We start from the raw sequence: 25,794 nt of genomic DNA, 5'->3' as shown, positions 1-25,794 counted from the left end.
AACAATCAGGGATAACCAAAAAATGTGCAAGGGCAGAGGCACATACTTTTCCAAAGCCATGCAGTGGACTCTTCATAATCTGACACTCTTGAGATCTTAAAGCACCTTGTGGTAATTAAAGAAAAACTAATTGTATATAAAACCATTCCAAAACGAACACACAGTAAATGGGAGCCTGCAGAGATCACAGTATCTGGCAGTAATAAGTAGTTCTGTTTCTTTTCCAGACAACTAAGATGCTCAGAGCTGGGAGGCTAAAATGTTAAATCATTTATCATACACGGTTTGTGGAGACCACCAATAAAACTGACAACATATTTATTCACCCTTCAAGAAACATTAACATTAGTATATTGACAATGAGTCAACTCACTCAAACACCATGAATCATTCTTTACTGTTACAGGTTTCAACTTCACATTGAAACTTTGTAAACCATGTCAAAACTCAATGGCTATATGGTGGGGTAAGATTTTTTTCACCACCAATGCACCCCACAACATCGAAAACAGACATGGATACACACATCAGTAAAAGAGGACTGAAACAATCAGTCTTCATTATATGTAGCCAAAAGCTGACCGCAATCTATCTGCTGGAAACCAAAAAAGTGGGTCATTACATCACAACACATCTGCCAGAACATCTGACCGAGAAGCCACTGATGCAAGGGGGTACAAAAGGCACATACCTGCAATTTCTTTATCTCTTTCTTTAGGTCAGCTTCATACTTCTCCTTCTGGTTCGCGTTCGCTGCGTTGTGAAGCTGTGAGGGAGGAGTGGAAACCAAAACCGAAAGCAGTGAAATAAAACCACTGAATGAAAAAGAAGCGGGAGCAAACACACTGCAGTTAGGAACGTGTCCGGTGGGGACTGAAAAATCAGCTGTAGGTGGGATGGGTGTGTCAAGAAGGGGACTTAGTATGGACAAAGTCTAGGACAACAGACAGGGATCCTGTAGGACAGTTACACATGTCAGGACTCTATGCAACTATACATTAGACCAGGCACTGTGTTAAAAACCTATCTTATGTTCACTCCATGCTAATCTTCAAGGCTTGTAACGCCTACTTATAGTTGACATTTTCCTGGTTTTTCGAGCCACCTGCTATTAGCTCTTTAAGACCCTCTTACCTAAATTGAAGGTTCCAACTTACATCCCCACACAAGCAGTGGTTCTCACACCTGATCACTCTGCCCAGGATAAAATAGCTACCCCCTTCCCAGACAGCCCCCCTCCCACCCATTTTGTCACACAACAGAAACTTCCGTGTGCTTCTAAGAGTAGAGTACAACATTTTAGATTGTAAACAAGGTTCAGTCTCATCCATTCTTCTTCAAGCACCCCACCCTTTAACACTTCTCTGACAAGCACCTGACACTCTGAAAATTGCGAAGGTACTTGGAAGTAAAGGGGACCATTCAAGCAGATGGTTCTTCACTCACTGAAGGAGTAAAAAGGCCAGGAACAAGTAAAGTAAAAGGCCACAAAAACACAGCAAACTGCAAAACAGTACTTTAAAGAAATTGGAATAAATAGTAGAAAGCACCACACCCTTAATTAAGAGACAAAATTAAAGTGAGAATGAAGCTGGTGAAGGGCGGGTAAGTAAGGAATTTGCTACTTACCAGTATGCATCTGTTCTTGGCATGTAGAGCTGCAGATCTACACACTGTGCATAGATCGCCATCTGGTGTTGGGCCCGGATGTTTGCACTTGTTTTTGTCTTGGAAAGTATTTGGAAGTCACGAGGTATGTGACTCCTCCTTTGGATCATAGTGCGCATGGGCATCGGCTCCACCCTCAGACTGTTTTTCGCCAGCAGGGAAATTATGGAGCTTAGTAAGAAACAGAAAAGATGCCCATGTGTGGTGTATCTAAATAACATAATACTGGAACAGATAAAGGTAGCCGGGGAGGCGGGTGGGCGTGTGTAGATCTGCAGCTCTACATGCCAAGAACACATGCATACTCGTAAGTAGCATATTCCGTTCGAGGCATATGAGCTGCAGATTACACACTGTGCATAGATTGTAAAGCAGTATCCCGCTCTAGCAGCGACCACCAGTATCTGTTGCAGTAGTTTGAAATAGTGTTTTGAGTACAGCCTGGCCCACACTAGCCTGTTTAGTTTGCACATCAACACAATAGTGTTTTGTGAATGTGTGCGGTGTAGACCATGTAGCTGCTCTGCAGATATCATCTAAGGGAATGTTCCCTAAAAATGCCATTGAAGCCCCCATCTTTCGTGTAGAGTGGGCTTTAGAAGGAATAGATACTGTATGTTTTGCCTTGTGGTAACAAAACTGTATGCATTCGACAATCCACCTAGCTATCCCTGATTTTGATATGGGCTTAAATATTTATATTTTTGGCTGACCATGCTTAACCCCTTCAGCGCTGCGGGAATTCCCCCGCGGTGCTGAAGGGTTCGAGCGCGGGCGGGCCCATGACGGAACGGTTCCGTCATGAGCACAGCGCAACCGATGCTCATGACGGAACTGTTCCGTCATGGGCTTTGAAGGGGTTAACTAGTAATTGGAGGACCTGTTGAAATCGGAAGTATGCGTAGCAATGAGTTAGGGGATCACGGCAGGACATGCAAGGATTTGAAAACTTTGCAAATGCAATGATCTCTGGTGGCAGCCTCCCCATAAGAGTGCGGGAGCCAATGAAAGTCCATCTTTAGTATGACTGAAGATGGCAGTTTATTGGAGGTATAAAGCTGCAATGTTATGAACATTGGTGATTGAAGTGTATATTATCATATCTGCCATGCCTGTTCACATGCAGGTAAGAGTCATCTACGATTACCCAACTCAACCACACTATTACACAATCATACTACTCGTTCTATATATGGAAGTCCAAAACTAGCCAGCATTTGTTTGTAATGAATTGTGGGTCTGCTCATTTGCAGATTAATTTAATATATGGAATAACCATAGACAAAAAGTGAAACAAAAAAAACCTAAAAAGGATAGCTTCTCTTCAAGGGGATTTGTTGGTTGATTGTCTGTTGTACAGCCTCCCCGGCCCCCTCGCCAATGATACTGTTGATATCGACTGGATTCCTTTATATATTGGATTTGTGTCCTCAAACATGGGCATGGTGTTTTATGGCATTTCATTATGACAAATGATAAATACGGTCTTTAAAAAAGACAAAATTGACTGTTTGCATCATATCAAACACACAAAAGGTGTAGGAAGGAATGCTTGCAATAGGTTTTATCCACTGGCAATCACTCCGGGTAGCAGTCCAACCATCATTCTTTTGCCCACAATACTACCTCAGTTTGGACCTAGCCATTTGCAAATCAGTCTTGACCCTGCTCAATTAGGAACAGTCCATACTGAATTGCCAGGCCCTCTATGAACCGGAACGAAATGTTTACTTACTTGTCTCATTTCCCAGGGGGGCAGGTGGGTGGCATGATAATTGTAATTGCATTTTTATATCCCTTACTACACCTGACGAGGCATTGAAGCACTTTTCAGCAACTAGCAAGCTACTCCAGAACCCAAAAAGGATTAGTGGTGAATTACTAAAGGGAAAACTGAACTTAATTTGAGCGGTGGACATGCGAGTCTGCTAGGTGGATTGAAAAGGATAGTGGAGGGATAGAAGATATAAGGGTCTAAAAAGATCTTATTTAGAGTGTATAGCAGTAGGAGGTATGGGATTAGTAAAGAAGAGATGGAGGGGGAAGAGTTTCTAGAAGTGGGTTAGGGAGAAAGATGAGGTATCGGATGAGTCTAGGAGGGATACATCAGGGAAGGTTTTAGAAAGGCTGGTTTTGGAGATCTGAATAGTAAAAAAGGGTTTGATATGACGCAAGGAAGACAAGGGGAGGGAAGAATGGAGATAGAGGATATATTGAGAGGTATATGGTGAGAAATCAGGTAGTGCATTGGAGATTCTGAATTAGGAGTTAAGTAATAAATATAAAGATACATAAGTACATGGAAGTTATATAGGTATAAGGAAGGTAGATTCAAGTTTCATTTAATAAACTCAGACTTTCAAGTGCTGATGTATTTAAGATAATTTGTTTTTATAATTTTCTTCCTTTTAATAATTCAATACTAAAGCAATTGTAAATAGTTATGACAAAAACACACAATATTATAACCATAGGTAATATGTACATTTGTTAAGACCACCTAACTAATATCTAAAAAAATGTAAACATATCTATTATACACATTTATACATTGGAATACACACATCTGGATAAATACATATTTAAATAAACGCTTATATAAACAATTCAGACATTTTTTCAACCTGTAAAGCTTCTCCTATGAGTAAGTAATCACTTTATTTTGCAGCATGAATCTTTTCTGGATTCACATGTTGTGCACGGACCTTGTAGCCGTATCTAGTTTATTGTGGTGGCTGGATTTGAAATGATCTTGAACTTGCAAACAATTGCTTTAGTACTCTGTCTCACTTGTGATTCTCTGTTCACCTGGTTATCTACGCAGTAGCGCTTTGTGAAGTTGTGGACTGATGACCAGGTGGCTGCTATGCATGTCACTTAATGGGACGTTTGCCAGGTAGGCTAATGTTGCCCCTTTCTTTCTTGCTGTGTGTGCCCTGGGCTTTGTTTTCAGTTCTATGCCAGTGTTCTTTTAGCATGTGTATTGTCTGGGCTAGCCATCTTGCGATAGTCTCCTTAGTAACTGGCACTTCTATTTTTGTCTGTGAAGGATATCAAGAACAGCCTTCCCTTCCTGATTGGTTTCTCTCTCTCTAGGTAGTACATCATCACTCTAGGTATGTCCAGCGTATGCAGGGCTCTTTACGGTTGAGCCCTTGGTTACTGGAAGCAACTTTGCATTTAGATAGGTTGGTTTATGGGGAACTGCGATATGACCTTTGATAGGCAGTGTGGGTTGTTTCTCATGACTACCATGTCCTTGTGTATTTGCAGGTATGGTTCCTGGATGGTAAATGCTTGCCGATAACTAATTCTCCGTAGTGAGGTCACTGCAAATAGGAAAGCTGGTTTAATGTGACAAATAATAGTGTTCTCCTGTGGAGCGGTTCAAAATGGTCTTTCATCAGTTGCGTTAACACCACGTTTGGGATCCACATGGGTGTTGCACATGTCGGCGGGGCTATTCTCTTGGTCTCCTCTAGTAACAGTTTAACCACCCGTGTAGTGAAAAAACATCTGCCCATGTGCCCATTGTAGAGGCCACTACTGCAGCCAAGTGCACCTTCAGTGAGGCGCAAGTTAGCTTATTGTCCAGCTGGTGGGTTTGGTATCCGAGGGCTGTGGTGTCCTGGAACTGGCAGTTTCTTGGCACCACCTTGTGTACCTCTCCCATTCAGCTCTGTAACATTTCCTTGTGGCTGGCCTTCTTGCCTCCCATAGAACTTCGGCTGCTCTCCCGAAGGTCTAAATGTCCGAACTGTAAGTCCTCAGGAGCAATGTTGATAAGCTCAGGGTGTTGGGTTCTGGGTGGAGAACTTGACCCTCCTGCATGGAAAGCAGGTTGTGTGATGCTGGCAGTCTTTGCACGTTGGTTCTGTGCTAGATCTCAGTTTGGAGAACCATGCTCGTCTCGCCCGTTACCGGGTTGCAATCGAGATTAGTGTCATCCGCAACTGTGTGCCCTTGTTGATCACTAGCAGCATTAGTGGGATTGGAGGAAAAGCGTATGCCAATTTCCCTGGCCAGTCTATCGACATTGCATTCCTCAGCGAGCAGCAGTGTGGATTCCTGAAGGAGAAGCTTCAGCATTTTGCATTCTGTGGTGTTGCGAACAAGTGTACCGCTGGTGTCTCCCATCTCTCAAACACCCTTTCGACCACTGTCTGATTTAGTTGCCATTCATGCGAGATGGTTGCTTGTAAGCAGAGTTTTTTTTGCTTCCACGTTGTCCACTCCCGACAGGTGTATTGCTGATAAGGTAATCCTACTTCGAATGGCCCACTTTCACATTTCCTGCACTAGTTTTAATAGGGCGAAATACCTTCTACTCCCTTGCTTGCTGACGTAGAACCTTGCTGTTGTATTGTCCATTTGCATTTTGTGTTGATTTTCCTCCCCCATACGTGTGCCTGGAATGCATGAAGGGCTAGTAATAATGTTGTTAGTTTCAGTATGTGCTGCGTCGCTTCCTCTGGTTTCCAGGCGCCTGATGTGGAGTATCTCCATATGTGCTCCACATCCCATCTAAGAGGAGTTTGTGTTGATGGTCACAGTCTGAGTTGGTACTATGAAGGATCTCTTCTATTGTTATGTTCTCCTTGTTCCATCATGCCATTTCCTCCTTGTACACTCTGCATGACAGCCACTAGGTCCTCTATCTCCCCGTTACCTGTTACCATTGGTTTTGAATTCATTCCTGGATTGGTCGGTGTAGTCTGGAATATTGGACTAGTGGGATGAAGGAAGCCATCATGCCTAGCATACTTCCCGCTATCCTCACTACCTGAGACGGACCCTTGAGGTTTCACTGAGCTAGTTACGTTATTGCTTGAACTCTTGTCTAGGTGATGAATTTTCCTTGGTTATAAAGAAACCTAGTCTGTGTAGTGGTTCAATCACCTATTTGATGCCGCCTACTCACTTGGAAAATGAATCTACCTTTACCAGCCATTTAGGTGGGGGTATTGCTACGGCAGCGAAGCATTTTGAGACCATCTTAGGGGCCGATTTTATTCCAAATGGTATCTGAGTTCTTAGTGTTTACAGTCTCCTACCACGCATAGGAAATTCTTGTGTCTGTGATTCACGGAGATGTGCAACTATATGTCTTAAGTATATAGGTGCCATGAAATCTGCCTCCTGGAGTTATGGGATGACTTCTTCCAATGTTGGGGTCTTGAATTTTGGTGCTTATATGAATCTGTCTAAGAAGCGGCACTCTCGTATTGGTCGTCAGATTTTGGAACCAGGAAATATGTTATGTACTTTCCTTGACTTATCTCCTTTAGAGATACTCTTTCTATTGACAGTTTTTGCCGCAGTTCCTTCACCTCCCATCGAAAATATTATTTTTCCTCTTCTGTATGTGTTTTTTTCTTTGGTCCTCGGCTTGGAAAGTGTTTTAGTAGTTCTATGCAATATCCATCTCAGACGATGTTGAGAATCCATTTGTTTGACGTGACCTCTCCAATCCTGGAGAAAGACCCCTATTCTTTCCCCCACAGGTGTTGCATGGACAAGGTTCTGCTCTTGGGAGTCATTTGTTTACAGGGCCTTTTCCTCTGACGGTTTTTCCCTACCTCTCGCTTGTCCGCGAAAGGACAGTCTTTGGGATGTCTGTAATTGCCACTATAGTGTCATCTCTTGAGGTTAGCTTGCTTGTTGGGAGGGTTGGTGCAAAGTGGTGGAATGAAAGCTCTTCCTTCCAGTCAGTCTTCTTGTGGGGGTAGTTCCCCTCCTGTAGTGGACCCTTAACTATAAAGCCCCCATGGACTTAGCCATCTTGTTGCGCTTTGTTAACTGCTGCAGTGTGTCTTCCGCTTCCACTTCTGTTGAACGGTGTGTTGATGTTCACCTGGACTTCATTCTTAAAGCCAGACACTTGTAGATTCATGTGCCTCCTTAACATTGTTCCAGACACCAGCTGCCTGCTCTCTCTGTCCACAACATCTAATCTTGATTTTAACCACATGTTTACTACTTTCCTGCCTTTGTCTATGAGAGAGCTTGCTCTCTACTGTTAGGATTCTGCCATTTGTTTTAGCAGCCCTCCTATTTCTTCCCAGTGCTGCTAGTCATACCTATTGAGAAGGGTGTTGGGAGTATGCAATGTGCTGCTGTGTCGTGGCTCCCCTTTCAAATTTTCACCCAACCATCAATATCCTTTGGCTTTCTTATCAGGAGGTGGCTCTAATGATGCTAGTACATTGGCTCTTTTCCTTGCAGTGGCCACAATTGAGTCTGCTGTTGCCTCATATATAGGCAGGATCAGTTGAGTGCTTGCATTTCTTTTCCCACTCTGGCCGTTACTGGCCTGCAGGTCGCAGTTTCCTCGAAAGACTGGTCCAAAATGCTGGGAACAGTGGAAGATACTGACATTTGCTTCATGATAAGAGGAAAGTTTTGAGCAGATAAGAGGTCTGAGGTTTTCCTTCCTCCATCAGGACCCCATATCGGTCTGCTGCACTCTTCACCACCATACTGTACACAGCTTTGTCAATTCGGAGGTGAAGACCACTATGTATATGTGTCTACTCACTCTTGGCGAGTCAGTGATGAGATCTTGCAATTGCTCTTCCATGTCTTCAGCTTTATGAAATAGGCCCTGAGATTCTGGATTTTTTTCCTGGGGCTCTGGCATTAGTGCTGGCTCCAGGTCCATCATTTCCCTCACCTCCTGGTTCTTTTCTGCTTAAAGTTTTAATGGGATATGGAATTCATGGAGCGAAAATCTTTCTTTTGGAGGATTGCTGCCATCTTGGCATCAAGCTGCCTCTTTTTCCACTCCTCTCGAGCACTCTTCAGCATAGAGTCCACTCTGTGGCCTTTTTTTCAGCATCAGCGTTTCGGCTGCCAGTTTCTTTGACCTGTCACGTCCTCAATCATCTTTACACTTGAATGTTTTTTCAGAAGATCTGCCTCCTGAGGTGTCCTTGGTATGGGACCAAAGGGTTTCTTTTGACTTTGACTTGCATGCATTCGACCAATGTTTCGGCACTGAGGTAGTCTTTGGCGTTTTCAAGTCATAGTGCTTGTTTTTTCTGCTTTCCTGTTCGCATTTCTCTTGGTGTTTTTTGTGGTCCCAGTCAACGACCTCCATCTCGGAGTCAGAGTCCTCTCCTTAGTCTCCCTCATTGATGCAGGCCTCTTCTTTTCTCGACAGACCGAGGTCACTTCGAAATAAGCTGTCCTTCTGTGCTCGCATGGCTATATACAAGGCTATCTCTGCTCCTCCCTGGTTCTCCAAGTTCTTGGCTTGATCTCTTCTCAGCCCTATGTGTTGTGGTCACTCAGACAGAGGTTACACTTTTGAAGACTGACTCTGTGCAAACTTGTGGTGGAACTACGGACAGAACTTCAAGAGAGTGTTCTCCATATTCCTCAGGCCAGGATGCCTCCTGGCTACACATTCTCCATCCTCCCAGTCAGACGCCCAGGTGCCCCACCTACCACTTCAGTGCTTCTTTGTGGATACCTCAGTGGCTATTGGTTATCCTCTTCCTCCTTACCCTATGATGGCAATTGTAGGCCAATGCCCCAAATAATTTGGATGATTTGTCAATTTCCCCTCTTTCTTCTTTTCGGAGATTCTTCAGCAGTAGTTTCCAGACAACAGTGGAAAAAAGAAACCGGAGCTTCCAGGGCAGGTGTGTGATGTCAGGAGAGAGAAGTACAACAACAACCAAAAAAAGATACAAAAGCCTACAAGATGAGAGTTCAGGACCAAACAAATAAACGGCAGTGTAATGCACAGCATATGAATCCAGAAGAGATCCCTCCGGCAAAACACAAACAACCCAAGACCTTTCGCCTTCATTGGGGCTCGTCAGTCGGGTGTAGATTGGGTCTAGTGGCACAGTGAGCGCAGGACCCAAGTCTGGCCATATCCTTGCCACTGAGGGTGGTACAGCAAACACAAAAGGCGATGAGGAATGCTTGCAGTAAGTCTAACCACTGGCAATCGCTCAGAGTAGCATTCCAAACCATTACTGCATAGACATGGGTTCCCATGCTCACTGTGCCACTGGAACGGAGCTGCACCAGACTAAGCCTTAACTAGGGTGAAAGCGGTCTGGGTTGTTTGTGTTCCAATCAAGAAAGGCCCTGGCTTGGCAGTTTAGGCGGGACTGCTCCTACTAGAGCAGGGTCAAGACTACTTTGCATATGACTGGGTTTAATCTGAAGTGGCATGGTAGGCAAAAGCACTATGGGTTGGAATGCTAACTCAAGCGATTGCAATTGGTTAGACAAATTGTAAGTATGCCGCCCATCACCTTTTGTACGGTTGATGTTCACATCACATATTCCAAAGTAAAGCTATAATTTTAGGATCAAGGTATCTAAATTCAAAAACTCCAATCAGCTTCATCCTAGGATTCTACCTAGTGGTAATTAAATTTGAATGCATTTCTAAACATCAGTGCACACAACTGTGCAATCTTACACTTCAAATTAGCACAGCAACAGAGAAACCCTCACCTTATAGGCAACCATCATAACCAGAGAGAAATGCAATTCTCCATTAACCTCGGCTTCTGTGGAAGCCTGGTACTTCCAGTTATGACTCCACCTCAATAAGGCAGCAGTTTTATATAGGTTTGGCTGTTCTTTGTGGTAACTGTGCGATACAATAGCCGGAAACATTACCTCAACTAACATCAATATGCAACTCTCAGCGCAACTCACAGACACCCTATGTTCATACAAGGCACCATGTAATCCCACATAAGTTGTGGAAACTTCTAATGCTTACAAAAGGAGTAAATACAATGTATTAGAAACTAGCTTCCTAACAAAACACTCTGCACCCTCCCACCTGCCTCACAGATAACTGTGCAAGCTATTCCCCCCCTGCCCTATGTCCCGCAAGGTGAAAAGCATCAAAAACAGTAGTTCATTCATTCAGTACGGCCCTTTCCGTTGTGGTGCTATTTTTCCTAAAGTTTGTGCTTTTTTCTGTTTTGCATCGTTTCCATTTTCACACCACCACTCCACAAACCAGGGAGATCACAAATACATGTACTGAAAAACTGTGTCTCTTGAGCCCTTCACATGCTTGAAGGAGGAATTATTTAGCTCCCAGGTTAGAAAAGTATTACCAACCATGGTGAAATTGTGTCCATGAGTTGTCGAACATCCTCTGTTCCTTTTGCATTGAACACAAATCTGACCATTTTATTTTGTTTTTAAATCCCACCTGTTTAATTTTAGGGCAAGTCAACCTCATCTTCTCTTCAGTGGCAGGTTATGCCTAGCTTCTTTTTTCGGACCGTCTCTCATCTGGCGAGATCCAGGTTTATACTACCTCAATGAAGTAGCTGTTTGTAGATCAGTGCGAAAACCTGTACTTACAATATTCAAGCAGGACAAACTGATAATGGATTGGAATGACAACTACCAGCTTAATATTGAAAAACACCCATCTTAGAGTGTGTCCCTTTGTGTGGTGGTGAGAAAGACACGGATAGTTGTTTGGTCTTACGAAAAGGTTTTGTTCTCTCTATGTAGTATAGTGGTGCTCTTTTGACATCTAAGGTGTGAAGAGCTCTTTCTGCGACTTTGTGGCTGCGAGAAGAATACAGGCAGCTCTACAGATTGATTGAGGTGGAAGGGAGAAATGACTTTAGGGAGGAATTCTGGATTTGTGCGAAGAACAATGTTATTAAGGTTCTTGAATAGTTAGTGCTTGTAGTTCACTAACTCTTCGTAGAGAAGTAATGGCTACGAGGAAGGCAGTTTTCCATGTTAAAAATTGTAGCTCACATTTATGTAGAGGCTCAAATGGAGGCCCCCATTAATCTTCTGAGAACAATGTTTAAATTCCACACAGCGGAAGGTGGTACTCTGGGGGCAATTATTCTCTTGAGTCCTTCCATAAAAGCCTTTACGGCAGGTACTCTGAATAGAGATGCTGTCTATTTTGTAGATATGCTGCAATGGCAGCAAGATGCAGTCTGATAGACGTATAGGCTAGGTTGCATCTTTGGAGGTGTAGTAAGTAGCCTATATCTAGGCTAGACACATCTAGGGGATTAGTGTTGTTGTTATGGCAGTATGACAAATCTTTTCCACTTGGCTGCATAGCATGCTCTAGTGGTAGGATGTCTAGCTTCTTTGATGACGTTCATACAGTCAGGAGGAAGGTTAAGGTAACCGAATTCTAGGACTTCAGGAGCCAGATCGCTAGGTTGAGCTGAGCTGGGTCTGGGTGTTAGAACTCTCCATGGGTCTGGGTTAAGAGGCGTGGAGCGAGGTGTAGTTTTTGGTGCAGAACTACTGAGTTCCAGCAGTGTGCTGTACCATGGCTGTCTGGCCCAAGTTGGAGCAACTAGGATGAGCTTAAGGAGTGTTGCTGTAGTTTACGCACCACCAGCTGAATGAGTGGAAGAGGTGGAAAAGCGTACGCAAATCTGCCTGACCAGTTCATCCATATCGCATTGCCTTTGGACAATGGGTGAGGATAACTGGCGGTGAAGTTTGGGCATTTGGCGTTTTGTTAGGTGGCGAAGAGGTCTATCTGTGGTTGCCCCCACATCTGAATAAACGGTTGAAGAACTTGTGGATGAAGTTCCCACTCGTGGATTTGTTGTGTTTGACGGCTCAAGAGATCGGCTATTGTGTTTTGGTCTCCTGGGATATGTTGGGCTAGGAGAAAAGTGTTCTGAGGTATAGCTCACCTCCATATGCTCTGTGCGAGCTGAGAGAGCTGCAGAGAGTGTGTCCCGCCTTGTTTTTGGATATAAAACACGGCTGTCATGTTGTCGGTGCGGACTAAGACAGTCTTGCCTGATATTTGTTTTTGAAATGCTTTTAAGGCTAGGAATATGGCTAGTAACTCCAGGTGGTTGATGTGGAGTAACTTTTGTTGAGGTGTCCACCAGCCCTGCATGGTGTGATGTAGTAAGTGAGCTCCCCAGCCGGAGAGCGATGCGTCCGCTGTCATGACTATTTGAGGAACTGGCTCGAGGAACGGTCGCCCTTTGGAAAGGTTTTTGGTGTTACACCACTGCAGAGAGCGATGGGTACGACAGTCTACCAACACCAGATCTGTTAGCGGACCTTGAACCTGGTTCCATTGGCTTGCTAAGCACTCTTGGAGAGGACACATCTGGAGTCTTGCATGAGGCACTATGAATATGTAAGAGGCCATCATCCCTATGAGTTGCATGAACACTCGAGCTGGAAGAGTGTTGCGGTTGGAATCTGGTGAGAAGAGCTTGCATGCTCGCTATCCGGACGGGACTGGGGTAGGCGAGCGCTCTTGAGGTGTCTATTGTGGCACCTAGGTATTGTTGGGTGTGGGACGGTTGCAGCTGGGACTTGCCGTGATTTATTGTAAACCTCAGGTCGTGAAGTTGTTGGATGGTGGAGTGAGTGTGTTGTACACACTAATTGTATGAGTTGGCTTTTATAAGCCAGTCGTCTAGATATGGGAAGACATGTATCTGTTGTCTTCTTAGGTGTGCTGCCACCACTGTTAGGCACTTGGTAAACACTCTTGGTGCCGGGGTGACTCCGAATGGAAGTACTTTGAACTGATAGTGCTGACCGTCCACTACGAATCTGAGGTATTTTCTGTGAGCGCTGTGAATGGTAATGTGGAAATAGGCGTCCTTGAGGTCTAGAGTAGCAAGGAAGTCACCTTGGGAAAGCAGAGGGAGGACCTGCTGGAGTGTGACCATGTGGAAGTGGTCTGAGTGTATGTATAGGATTAGGGGTCTGAGGTCTAGAATAGGCCTTAGAGAGCCGTCCTTTTTTGGTATGAGAAAATACAGGGAGTAAACTCCCTTGTTTTGATGGTGCAGGGGAACTGGATCTATTGCACTTTTTTGTAGGAGGGGAGATCACCTCCTGCTTTAACAGTAACAAATGTTCTTGTGACATTGGACGGTGGTTGGGTGGTATGGTTGGGGGGGTAGATGTCAGTAGCCTGATTGAATGATTTGGTGGACCCACCTGTCTGAGGTGATGTTTATCCAGGCAGGGAGAAATTGGTGGAGTCTTCCCCCGACTGGAGTGGAATGGTCGGGGGGGGAGTGGGGGGGGAAGTCATGCGGTAGGTGTGGAGGCAGAGCGTGAGTTGTTGTTTTTGTATCTACCTTTGCTGTTATTCCCCTTGTAACCACCCATTTGGTAACCTCTGGTAAAGGTGGATTGTGCGGGAGCTTTGTAAGAGGTGGAGGGGCTATCAGAGGAGTAGCCTCTGGTGGTGCTTCTGAAGGATCAGCGACGAAAAGAACGTCTGGGAGCTTGCGACTGCAAAGCTCCCATAGATTTGGCAGGGTCTGTATCCTTCATTTTCTCAAGGGAAACGTCTACATTGGGACCAAATCGGTGTTGCTCATCAAAAGGCTGATTGAGTATAGAACTCTGTACTTCGGATTTAAAACCGGATATACGTAACCAGGCATGCCTGCGCAAAAGGACACTGGTGTCTTGAGGCGGTATCAGCTACATCTAGGGCACATCGGATGGAGGTGTTAGTGATGGTTTTACCCTCCTGGATGAGTTCATTGGCCCTGCTTTCATATTTGTCAGGGAGGTGCTGCATTATGGACTCAAGCTCGTGTGAGAAAGTGGCTCTGTATATACTGTTCCCTAATGGGTACAGGGTGTACAGAGTCCACAGTCCCCCAGAGGCTGATAGAGGTCAAAGTTAGGTATGACCTTACTCTCAAAAGTGGTAGCTTGGTCGAGCAGTAAGGCAGTACCTGAGGACAGTGTAAAGCATTTATTGTACACACTCAGTCAGCAAATGGTTTCACACACTCAATAACTGAACTCTAGGCCAATGGTTTATATATATAAAATATATGCTTGTTTTATTTTTAGAACCACAAAGGGAATAAAAATATACTTTTCTCAGAATGAGAGATTGAATATAAATACTTTTGCAATAAGCAATGGATTTTTGTAAACAGTCACAGTTGGTTGCAATAAACAATCCTATTTCCTAAACATAACAATGCATTGAGCTCAATGGTAAATTCAGGTTATCTTGTAATAAATTACTTTTCAGATTACTTTTGAAATTCCAGGTCTGGCTCCTAGATCCAGCTCTGGGTCAGTACTCAGAATCAAGTGATGAAAGTCGACTTAATAACTGTAATGATTTTTAAATAATATTTAGCTATTTCAAAAGTTAGCACTTAGAAAATATTTAAAAGAAAACATTCAATGGATCTCTATGGCAAGAAATTCAAATTGCAGGTAGAGTACTTTATCGTTACTTTAGTAATCTAGGACTGGGTACCTAGACCCAGGACTGGGGTCCTTATCAGAAACAGGTAAGTAATTTCGTTTGCAGAAATGGTACGATTTTAAAATAATATTTCAATTTTGCAAAAATAGACACTTAGAAGAAATTTCACAGAAAAGCAGACAATGGTTTCCTATGGAAGAAAAATGAGTTAGAGGTAAGTACAGTTGTGGACACTTTTCAGAGTCAGGGCTGGGCACCAAGATCCAGCACTGGGAGCTCACCTAAGAGCAGGTGAGTAAATTAGTTTTTGTCACTTGGCTGATTTTTAGTGAATATTTGCAGTTTTGAAAAGTTCACACTTAGAAGATTTTTCAAGAAAAAGCCAGTCAATGTTACCCTATGAGGAAAATGAAGTTAGCGGTTTAAGGGTAAGTACCCGACTGGCAGAGTTGAAATTCCGGGCATAGACTCAGGGGTCCCCCAGTGTCAGGTAGGTACAGTTGGTTCACCCTCAGCGGTTTCAGGACGGCCGGGTGCAGAGAGAGTTAGGCCCAATGTTATCCTATGAGGGATAGGGGGGCCTTGGTTGGTGGCTGCTGTCTGGCAAGCCACGCGGCTGTGGGAGCTGGGCTCCTGGTCACTTACTCAGGGCAAGTGGGGACGTAGGTTAGTGTAGAGAGTGCACTGCCAGGGCCACTCGGGCGGCTGGGTGCAGGGTGCTTTTGAGCCTTCGGGCGCTCAATGGAAGTCAATGGGAATGTTCCGGTTTGGGAAAAGGCTGCAAGCTCGGGGACGAGGATGCTTCAGATGCCACCACCACTTCGAGAGTTAAGTTGGGTAGTTGTAGGTTAGATGGGTACCCCGGGATTGGGCACAGGGGGCCGCAGGGCGCCGGGTGCAGGGGTGCCTTTTGATGTCGGGAATCTTACCCTCTTGTTGATCGCGGTTGGGGTGGCACTCTGTTCTGAGGCTGCAGACTTCTTCCGGAATGTCGAGGGGGGTCCTTGAGTGCCGGACTCGGGGTCACAGTCGCCGTGGGGTCGTCCTCAGGGTCTTTGTTCACTCCGGCACTGGCCAGGCCTGGCTGGTGCAGAGTGTGCTGGGTTCGCGGTTCCGGGCTGCTGCCAGGGGTTAGAGATAGGTTTCTGAGTAGAGCCTCTACTCATGGGAGTCCCAGGGGCTTTAGAGTTCAAAGGTAGCCAGGTCCTCCGGGGTTTTTGAGGTTGCTGGCCACAAGAGATGCCGCGCTGGAGCAGGAGCAGGTTCGAGGGTCGACAGGCCGGTAGGGCTGGGGCCAAAGCAGTTGGTGTCTTCCTCTTTTTAGCAGCTGCAGGGCAGGTCTTTGTTCTTCTTGCTCTTCTTGTAGTTTCGAATCTGGGATCTGGGGAAGGAAGGTTCAGGGGGCCCCTAAATACTAGATTTAGGGGCGTTACAGGTAGGTGAAGGCCAGGGATCAATGGGTCCTTGTCCTGGGGTGGGTACACCCCCTATCCTGCCTCTCTCCTGTGGGAGGGGGCAGTAGCCTAATCCTGATAGGGTAGGGCCTCCCATCTTCAAGATGGCGAGAGCCTGGAGATGTGCTTCACCTCGCCTCCCCCACCTGAGGGGTGGGGTGGGCAGGCTGGCACATCCCCTGTCCTTGTATGGGGTTTCCGGCCAAGCTTCCTGCCAGAGTGGGGGGTTGCAGTGGCCTGGGGAAACTCCAAATGGCGGCATGCCTTTGAAGCTTCCCTTTGCTCATCCTGGGGGAGGAGATTTCTCACCTCACCCAGGATGTGCATTGTTGCAGGCACGGGAGAGCAGGGGCTCTCCCACCCAGGGGTCCAGCAACGTGTCTGCTGTGTGGCAGCCTGGGCAGCCTCAGAGCAGACGTGGATTGTAGGTTAGCTGTAAGGGGGCATCTCTAAGATGCCCTCTGGGGTGCTTAGTACATTAAATCCCACACTGGCATCAGTGTGGGTTTAATGTGCTGAGAAGTTCGATACCAAACTTCCCAGTCTTCAGTGTTGCCATTATGGTGCTGTGGAGTTCGTGTTTGACGAGCTCTCAGCACCATGTACTTGTAAAAGGCAGCACTGTACTTACAGTGCCCAGGAATGGACCTGGGTACTGTAGGGGCACAGGGCTCCTGCTCCTGTGCCCACACCATAGGCATAAGGCACCCAGCCAGAGGGGTGGCTGACATATGCCTTGGCAGTGTAGGTGATGGGCATGGCACACAGAGATGTGTGCCATGCCGACTCTTTGTTTTGTCCTGCACCCAGACACTCAGCCTGCAAAGGCAGTGTGTGTGTGTAAGGGTACAGGGCCTCTAAGGGTGGCACAATGAGTGCTGCAGCCCTTAGAGGCCTTCCCTGGTCACAAGGCCCTGGGTACCTAGGGTACCATTTACCAGGGGCTGACATGTGGCCAGGGTTTGCCAATTGGGAGTTTGTGTGTTTTAAGGAAGGAACATAGGCCCTGGGCACCTGATTGGCAGGAGCCCAGGGCACAACAAGGAAAAGTGCATCAGCTATTAGGCAAAAAAAAGGGGGGGTTACTGCAACAGAAACCCACTTTCTCACAGCTCGTCATAATGTGCCCCGTCATACTTGGCTAGGAGCGCTTGTGTATTAGCAATGCGCCAAATATTTGCAGCCTTGGACGCTGTGCGTTTGCCAGAGGAGTCTAGGAGTTTAGATTCCTTGTCTGGTGGTGGTGCATCAACGGACGTTTGGGAGTTTGCTCTCTTTCTGACATTAGAGACAACTAGGGAATCTAGAGGTGCGGGCCCTTAATGTATACTGGGTCAGAAGGGGCAGCTTTATATTTCTTTTCTATACGTGGGTTGATGACCCGAACCCTGATGGGGTCTTTAAAGATCTGATGCGTGCTTAATGACCGCTTTAAGCATGGGCAATGTTGAGGTGGACCTTTGTGTGGTATCAAAGGTGTCCGTAAGAAAATCCTCCTCTACTGGGTCTGTATGCAGGGCCACCCCGTGGTATTGGGCAGCTCTGTGGAGGATCTGGTTGAATGCGATATTGTCCTCTGAGGGGGGGGTGGGGGGGATAAATGTCATCCTGTGGGGTGTAAGGGACGTCTGGGACACTGTAATCATCCCATGGGTCAGGGGAGACAGTAGGGGTAGGGTCCCCAAGGGGTTGATCGTCCGCACCTCCCCCTGCATCCTCTGAGGTGTCATCATCATCTATTGGGGGTTGGTGATGGTGTGGGAGAGTGGTGTGGTGGAGGAGGAGAAGGAATCCTTAATGGAGAGGTAGCAAAGTCTCTCTTCTTTGGTGGTGGTGTGGGCGCAGGCATTTCCAGTGGTCTTTTCTTGATGCTGAACTTTAAATGACCAGTCTTAGGATTCTTCATTAAAGTCTTTTGGGTAGGATCCGGACGAAACAGTTCATCTGTGGAAGACAGATCTTTCGGAGTCGAGGGCTTCGGTGCTGTAAGTTCTTTGGGCGTCGACTCGGTAGCGGTTCGAGCCTTGGAACCGTGTAGTTTTGAAGTGTCTATCACTTGGAACCGTTTGCTGATTTTTTCGGTTCCGAGGTCTTTGGTTTGGAAGAATCGGGGCCTTTCGGTGGGTGTTTTTTAGACAGTTCCGAGGGTGTGGTTGGTGGCGAGGAACTGGTGCTAGGCTTCGACGCCGAGTGCTTCGATGTGGGAGCAGCGGTCGGCGTGGACGAGGTTGAGGACGCCTTTATCTTCGGTGTCGGAGTTGGCTTGTCGGTACCGAGGGTAGGCTGACTCGAGCCCGAGACCCCTAAAGGCTTAATAGGCTTTTTTACTGGGCCCGAAGGCGAGGCATGGGAAGCAGTATCTCGGCATGCACCTCGGCCCGAAGGTGGAGGTGGTAGTCTTTTTTGACAGTGTCGAGGTGGGTGCGGGTCAGGGTCGACGTCTGTACTCACGGCCCTTTAACCCCTTCAGCGCGGCGCGGATTTCCGCGCCACGCTGAAGGTTCCGTGCGCGGGCGGGGCCATGACGGAACGGTTCCGTCATGCGCACAGCTCAACCGACGTGCATGACGGAACCGTTCCGTCATGCGCGTCGAAGGGGTTAAGCTGGAGTGATGTCTTCGACATCGGAATCATCTGCTTCGGAGGCGCTGATGATGGCTTCCTCGACTCGACCCTGCTCCGGAACATCGACGCCCTCTTGAAAAATGTCGTCGGGATCAAAGATTAGCGCCCCATTCTTAGAGCTAGTCGGTCCCGGATTGTCTTTTTGGAGTGGAAGGAGGCACAAGCTGGACAGTCTCTGGCCTCGTGCTCCGTTGAGAGGCAGAGGTTGCACACCTCATGTAGGCCGGTGTGGGGAAACTTCGACCCACATCGAGGACACTTTTTAAATGGCGTCCTTTCCATGAGCCGGAGATGAGGCTCGGGTAGGCCCGAAGGCCTTTGTCAACGACCGGAATCGAAGACTTTAAAGTTGAAGGGTCGCGTGTGGTTGGAAAATGCGATCGAAACAATACCGTAGGGAAGGATTGCGCGTCGAAAGAAAAAAACATTAACGGTTTCGAACTGGAACGCAAGAACACAATCTGAGGATGGAGCCGATGCCCATGCGCACAGTGTTCCAAAGGAGGAGTCCCATACCTTGTGACTTCCAAAGACTTTCCAAGACAAAAACAAGTGCAAACATCCGGGCCCAACACCAGATGGCGACCTATGCACAGTGTGTAATCTGCTGCTCATATGCCTCGAACAATTCTTTAAAGTAAAAAAAAAAAATAATCCACAAGCACACATGATTTGCAATATACAGGTTAAAGAATGGAAAAAGTAGCTTCACAGTATCTATAGTGCGCCACAACGTTACCTTGCTCTACACTCCACAAATAGTTGGAAATTGGCTGCATCACAAGTAACACCCCAAAAGTGTCTCGGGGGGGAATAGTGGGTGGGGGGAGTCTAAGATGCTCGCTTCTGTCCGTAGGAGACTATCCACTTGGCAGTATTGCCCATTACTACCTAAGGTAAAACCAGCACATAGTATAACAAGTTGATTTTTATTTTTTTCGGGTTTTTTCAAATAATTGTCGAAAACATTCAGCTTGTGTGGTGCGTCAAGGAAGACTGTGGTACTGCCAGTTCATCAAGTCTTGAAAGGTTAAAATCCTGGTTTAAATGAAATGATTCTGTTGTACCAGATTCCAAGCCACTTAGCACATAAGAATGACTTCAGTACCCTACCTTGCCCTTATGGAAAACCAGTGAAAGGGCTAGTTATCCAGTATCCCTTACCAAGCTGTTGAAACTAATGGGGTTGCTTTCCATGTCAAGAGATAAGCTTGACAAGGCTCCACATGCTTTGAAATTGTATGTGCAATAAAGAGACAAGGAATTCACTGATCTCACTATTGAGAAGGAACACTACTAGGACAAAAGAAATTAAGCGGATCTGCGAATGCTTAATTATCCTTAAAAATACAAAAACCAAATAAAAGGTGTCATGGTTTGCAAATTAAGTAGAGCGAGTTGAGACCATGTTTGCAGGAACCTGAACGGAATCCACATTTCTCTAGACGTGTCAAATAGTAAAACTATAGACGCCTGTAAAGGAGTAGGTGAGCTGCAAGACCTCAGTCACAAAGCTGAAACCATTTGCATTGACGTGGCTACCTAGTGGAGGCCTTTCTCGAAGCTTGATTGTTAAGTCTAACTTTGCCTCTCTAAACAGATTCCCACGTTCAGCAAAATAAGGACAGGCTAATCAGATTTTCTTTCGGAATAAGAACATCCAGAATCTTGAAAAAGATTCATGAACAAGTTGCTGAAAACAGAAAGAACCAAATCTGATATGAACCTCTCAAAAGAGTAAATCTCCCATTCAAAGAGAATTGAAAGTATCTTCTACCCACCTAATTTACATGTCCGATTTTTGGAAGTAAAGTGTCTTTTGAAAAAATAGATCACTACCATCTCTGCTGTGATTTATGTTAACAAGTTAATGTTTGCTTGTTGCATTTTGTTAGTCATAGTGAGATGTTGTTTCATGTTTGTACTAGGAAACTGATGATGTACTTATTAGAATGTGATTTTAGAGAATTTAGTATCAAATAAAAATGAATTTTTAATGATCTATTGTGTACACTACACAATAGATCATTAGGGAGAGGAGAGGAGGGAGAGGAGTTGGCCTAAAAGCTCGGGTGGTCAACCTCGAATTTGGGGAACTTTGTTCGAGTCTCAGCAATGACGCTGAACATCATGTGATTCTGGGCAAATCCCTTAATCTCCCCATGCCTAACAAAAAAAATGAATGTGCCCTCATGTAATGCAACTGGTGCTATGTAAAGCGCTCTGCTACCCGATTCGGGTCAAGTTCGCGCTATATAAAACTCTGTACCATTACATTTTAAAATATTACACTGAGTTCCTATTATCATGGCTGTGTGTTAGGTCTGAAAGTTGCTATAGACCTAAAGTTGCCATGGGGTTTTCTCTTCAATTATGTCATTTCCCTGCCCTAGGTACCTAATTGAGTAGCAGGGGGTCCTTGTCTTTTTTACATGAGATTTTTTGTTTTACCGCAGGTTCCTAGGTGAAGAACCAAATGGTGTTTTCATAGGACTCAAGATTACGGCAAGCGGAACACCACTAACAACGGATGTTCAGAGATTTACCAAACCGCCATGCAGAGGTCTCTAAGTGAGTGAGCTTTCATTTCAGGGGAGAAATCATTTCAACAGCGAAAACGTTAATATTTGCTGCAAAAAGAATCTTGCAACTTTGAACCAAACTGAATGTAGATGGTTCAGATTGATACATTAAGCAGGCACTTCTGAAGGAAAACGCTACTTACCAGTATGCATCTCTTCTTGGTATGTAGAGCTGCAGAATCACATACTTGTGTATAGATCGCCATCTGGTGCTGGGCTTGAATGTTTGCAGTTTGTTGTTGTCTCGGAAGAAGTCTTTGTAGTCATGAGATAGGTGACTTCTCCCTTGGACGATACTGCGCATAGGCATCGACTCCATCCTCAGATTGTTTTTCACCACGAAGGGTAATGACAGAGTTTGTAAGAAACAGAAAAGATGTCCATGTGTAATGTATCTAAGTAAGATAACGCTGGAACAGATCGAGGTACCGGGGAGGCGGGTGGGCATATGTGATTCTGCAGCTCTACATGCCAAGAACGGATGCATACTGGTAAGTAGCATTTTCTGTTCGAGGCATATGAGCTGCAGAATACATACTTGTGCATAGACTGTATAGTAGTGCTCTCCCTTAGCGGTGGTCACCTGTATTTGTTGCAGTGGTCTGAAAAAGTGTTTTAAGAACACCCTGGCCCACAGAAGCTTGTTTTGCCTGCACATCTACACACTAGTGTTTGGTGAAGGTGTGTGGCGTAGACCATGTTGCTGCTTTACAAATGTCATCTAACGGAATGTTTCCTAAGAATGCCATGGAAGCCCCTAGTTTGCGTGTTGAATGAGCTCTAGGGGGAATTGTTAATGTGCTTTTTGCTTTGTGATATCATATTTGAATACATCTGACTATCCACCTGGCAATTCCAGCTTTGGAAATGGTTTCCTTTATGAGGTGGAGACAAAGCTACAAACAGTTGGTTTGTCTTTCTAAAAGGTTTAGTTCTTTCAATGTAATAAAGTATAGCTCTTTTGACATCAAGTGTGTGAAGAGCTCTCTGCTACGGAATCTGATTTTGGGAAGAAAATGGGTTATTCCACAAACTGATTAGGGTGGAAAGCAGGGTGACTTTGGGAAGGAATTTTGGATTTGTTCTAAGAACCACTTTGTTATGATGTATTTGTAAGAATGGTTCTTGTATGGTCAAAGCCTGAATCTCACCTACTCTTCTGAGAGAGGTGATTGCGACAAGGAAAGCTACTTACCATGTAAGGAACTGCAGTTTGCATTTGTGTAGAGGTGCAAATGGAGGACCCATGAGCCTAGTAAGGACAATGTTTACATTTCACACTGGAGAGGGTGGGATTGTGGGAGGAATTATCCTTTTATTTTATTTATTTATTTTAAAGGTTTTATATAGCGCTGGCTGGACCCAAGAGTATCAGAGCACTTTACAGGATTTGGTAATACAGAATAACAAACATACTTAGTACAATTGAGAAAATTAGGCAAGGCGATGTGAACTTTAAGTTTTAAGTTCGGAAGATCAAAATCTGTTATCAAATCGAAGATGGTAGATCAGGAAGACAGTGGAGAATTATATAGTGTGTCAGTAAATGGAGGGGCAAGAGAGTGAGGTATATTTGTGGAGGGGAGGGAGGAGGTGATTTTATAAGTAAAGGGTGGTTAACTTAGACAGTGAGCATGGGAGGAGTTCATGGCCAGAGACAGGAAGTTAAAATTAAGGAACCCAGTATTTGTTAAGAAGGAGCAGCTTGAGGTCTTTTTTCAAAGCAGGGGTAGGAGGGGTTGCAACGTAGGTCTTTGGGAAGGGTATTCCAGATAGAAGGCGCATTACCAGAGAATGAGCGAGACTGTTGATTTCTTTTTATGCAGAGGAGGGACAAGGACAAGAGCGTTCATGCTCCTCATTGTTCTAGTGCATCCAGCTTTTTGGAGTTTGTCAGACAGGTAAGAAGGGGTATTTTGATGAAGGGCTTTGTGCGTGATGCAAGCGATCTTGTAGGTGGATCTGCCTTCGATCGGAATCCATTTAAGGTTTTTGAGAACAGGGGAGATGTGATCTTAACGTTTAGTCAGTTATAACCCTGGCAGCGAGGTTAAGCACGGATTTGATAGGGGCTAGGTGGACTTTACCAGCAAGAGTGGTGTTACCATAATCAATTCTAGACAGGACTAATGATTGAACAACTGATTTAAAGTCATCTGCTGGAATGAAGGGTTTAATGTTTAAGGTGATGTAGTATGAAGAGAGCACCTTTTGCCGAGTTTTTTATATGGGGAGTGAGACTGAGGTTCTGATCAACGCTAATACCAAGGGATTTGACTTTTAAGGCCTTCCATAAACACTTTGATGGCAGGTACCATAAACAATGACAAATGTAGGTAAGCAGCAAGGGCAGCAAGATGTAGTCTTATGGATGTGTATGCCAGATTACATCTTTGTAGATGCAGTAAATAGCAAATTATGTTTTGAATTGAAGCATCTAGTGGGTCAATTGTGTTGTTATTGCAGTAAATCACAAATCTTTTCTATTTGGCTGCATAGCAAGCTCTAGTAGTAGGGCGTCTAGCTTCCTTAATATTCATACAGTCCGGTGGAACGTTGAGGTAACCGAACTCTCGGACTTCAGGAGCCAGATTGCTAGGTTTAGTTGAGCTGAATCTGGATGTCTTATCTCTCCAAGGTTCTGTGTCAGAAGCTTTGGGGAGAGTTGTAGCTTTTGGTGTGGAACTACTGAGAGTTCCAGGAGTGTTCTGAACCATGGTTGCCGGGCCCATGTTGGAGCAATCAGGATCATCTTGAGAGACTGTTTGAGCTTGTGCACTAACGGAATGAGCGGGAGTGGCGGAAAAGCGTACGCAAATCTGCCTGACCAGTTCATCCATATTACATTGCTTTTGGACAATGGGTGTGGATACCTGGCGGCGAATGTTGGGCATTTTGCGTATGCATGTGTGGCGAACAGATCTATGTCTGGGTGGCCCCACATCTGAAAAAACTGAAGAACTTGTGGATGAAGTTCCCATTCGTGGATGTGCTGTGTCCGACGACGGAGCAGATCAGCAATCCGATTGTGTATCCCTGAAAGATGTTATGCTAGAAGGTATATCTTTTGTGGGATGGCCCATTTCCATATGCTTTGCGCTAGTTGAGAAAGCTGCAAAGAATGTGTTCCTTGTTTTTGTATATAATACATTACTGTCATATTGTCTGTTCGGACAAGGACAGTTTGTTGATGAGATGCGTTTGGAATGACTAATGCTAGAAATATTGCCAGTAACTCCAGGTGATTGATGTGGAGCACTTTTTGTTGAGGGGTCCACTTGCCCTGAATTGTATGGTTTAGGAGATGGGATCCCCAGCCAGTGAGCGATGCGTCCACTGTTAGAACTATCTGTGGAACTGGGTCTAGGAACGGCCGCCATTTGGAAAGGTTTTGTGTGTTCCACCACTGCAGAGAGCGATGAGTGCGGCTGTCCACCAACGCCAGATCTGAAAGTTGACCTTGAGCCTGGTTCCACTGACGTGCTAAACATTCTTGTAAAGGGCGCATCTGAAGCCTTACGTGAGGAACTATGAAAATGCAAGAGGCCATCATTCCTATTAGCTGCATAAACACTCGAGCTGGTATTGAGTGTTGAGGTTGAAATTTTGTTATGAGGGTTGTATACTGGCTATTATGACTGGATTGGAGTACGCCAGATCTTTGGAAGTGTCTATTGTGGCCCCTAGATACTGATGTATGTGGGACGGCTGAAGATGTGACTTGGTGAGGTGGATTGTGAACCCCATGTCGTGAAGCAAGTGAAATGTTTGGCGAGTGTGGTGAACACACTGGCTGTATGACTTGGCTTTTATGAGCCAGTCGTCTAGGTATGGGAACACATCTGCGATTTCGGAAACTCCTAAAAACCTACCTCTTCCCTGGACCCCTTCCTTTTCCCTGATACCCCCTCTGGTCTCTCTGTTTCGGCTTAGCGCTGGGATGCTTTCGGGTAACTATGCGCTCTATAAATCCGCATTCATTCATTCATAGGAATATGGAAGTAGGCGACCTTGAGATCTAAAGTGGCAAGGAAATCGCCTTGCTGGAGCAGTGGGAGGACCTCTTAAAGGGTGACCGTGTGAAAGTGGTCTGATTGTATGTAGATATTCAAAGGTCTGAGGTCCAGTATTGGTCCGAGAGTACCGTCTTTTTTGGGGATGAGAAAATAAAGGGAGTAAACCCCTGTGCTTTGATGCTGGAGGGGAAATGGTTCTATTGCATGCTTTTGAAGAAGCGAGAGAACTTCCTGTTTGAGGAGCATTA

At 45.4% G+C, this 25,794-nt stretch overlaps 1 protein-coding gene across 7 annotated transcripts in view; it reads right to left on the bottom strand.

Moving 5' to 3' along the window:
- CNOT3 (CCR4-NOT transcription complex subunit 3) overlaps nt 1-25,794 on the bottom strand; it is a 1,079,590-nt gene that overhangs the window by 673,378 nt on the left and 380,418 nt on the right. For all 7 annotated transcript variants that reach the window (XM_085616418.1, XM_085616421.1, XM_085616419.1 and 4 more), the window contains one exon: nt 692-766. In XM_085616418.1, the coding sequence (XP_085472544.1) occupies nt 692-766 (75 nt within the window). The remainder of the gene's footprint in view (nt 1-691; nt 767-25,794) is intronic.

The sequence above is a fragment of the Triturus cristatus genome, chromosome 7 (assembly GCF_964204655.1).
Source record: "Triturus cristatus chromosome 7, aTriCri1.1, whole genome shotgun sequence".
Classification (NCBI taxonomy): Eukaryota; Metazoa; Chordata; class Amphibia; order Caudata; family Salamandridae; genus Triturus; species Triturus cristatus.
Note: the sequence above shows the minus strand (reverse complement) of the source record. Positions and strands in the feature narration are given on the sequence as shown.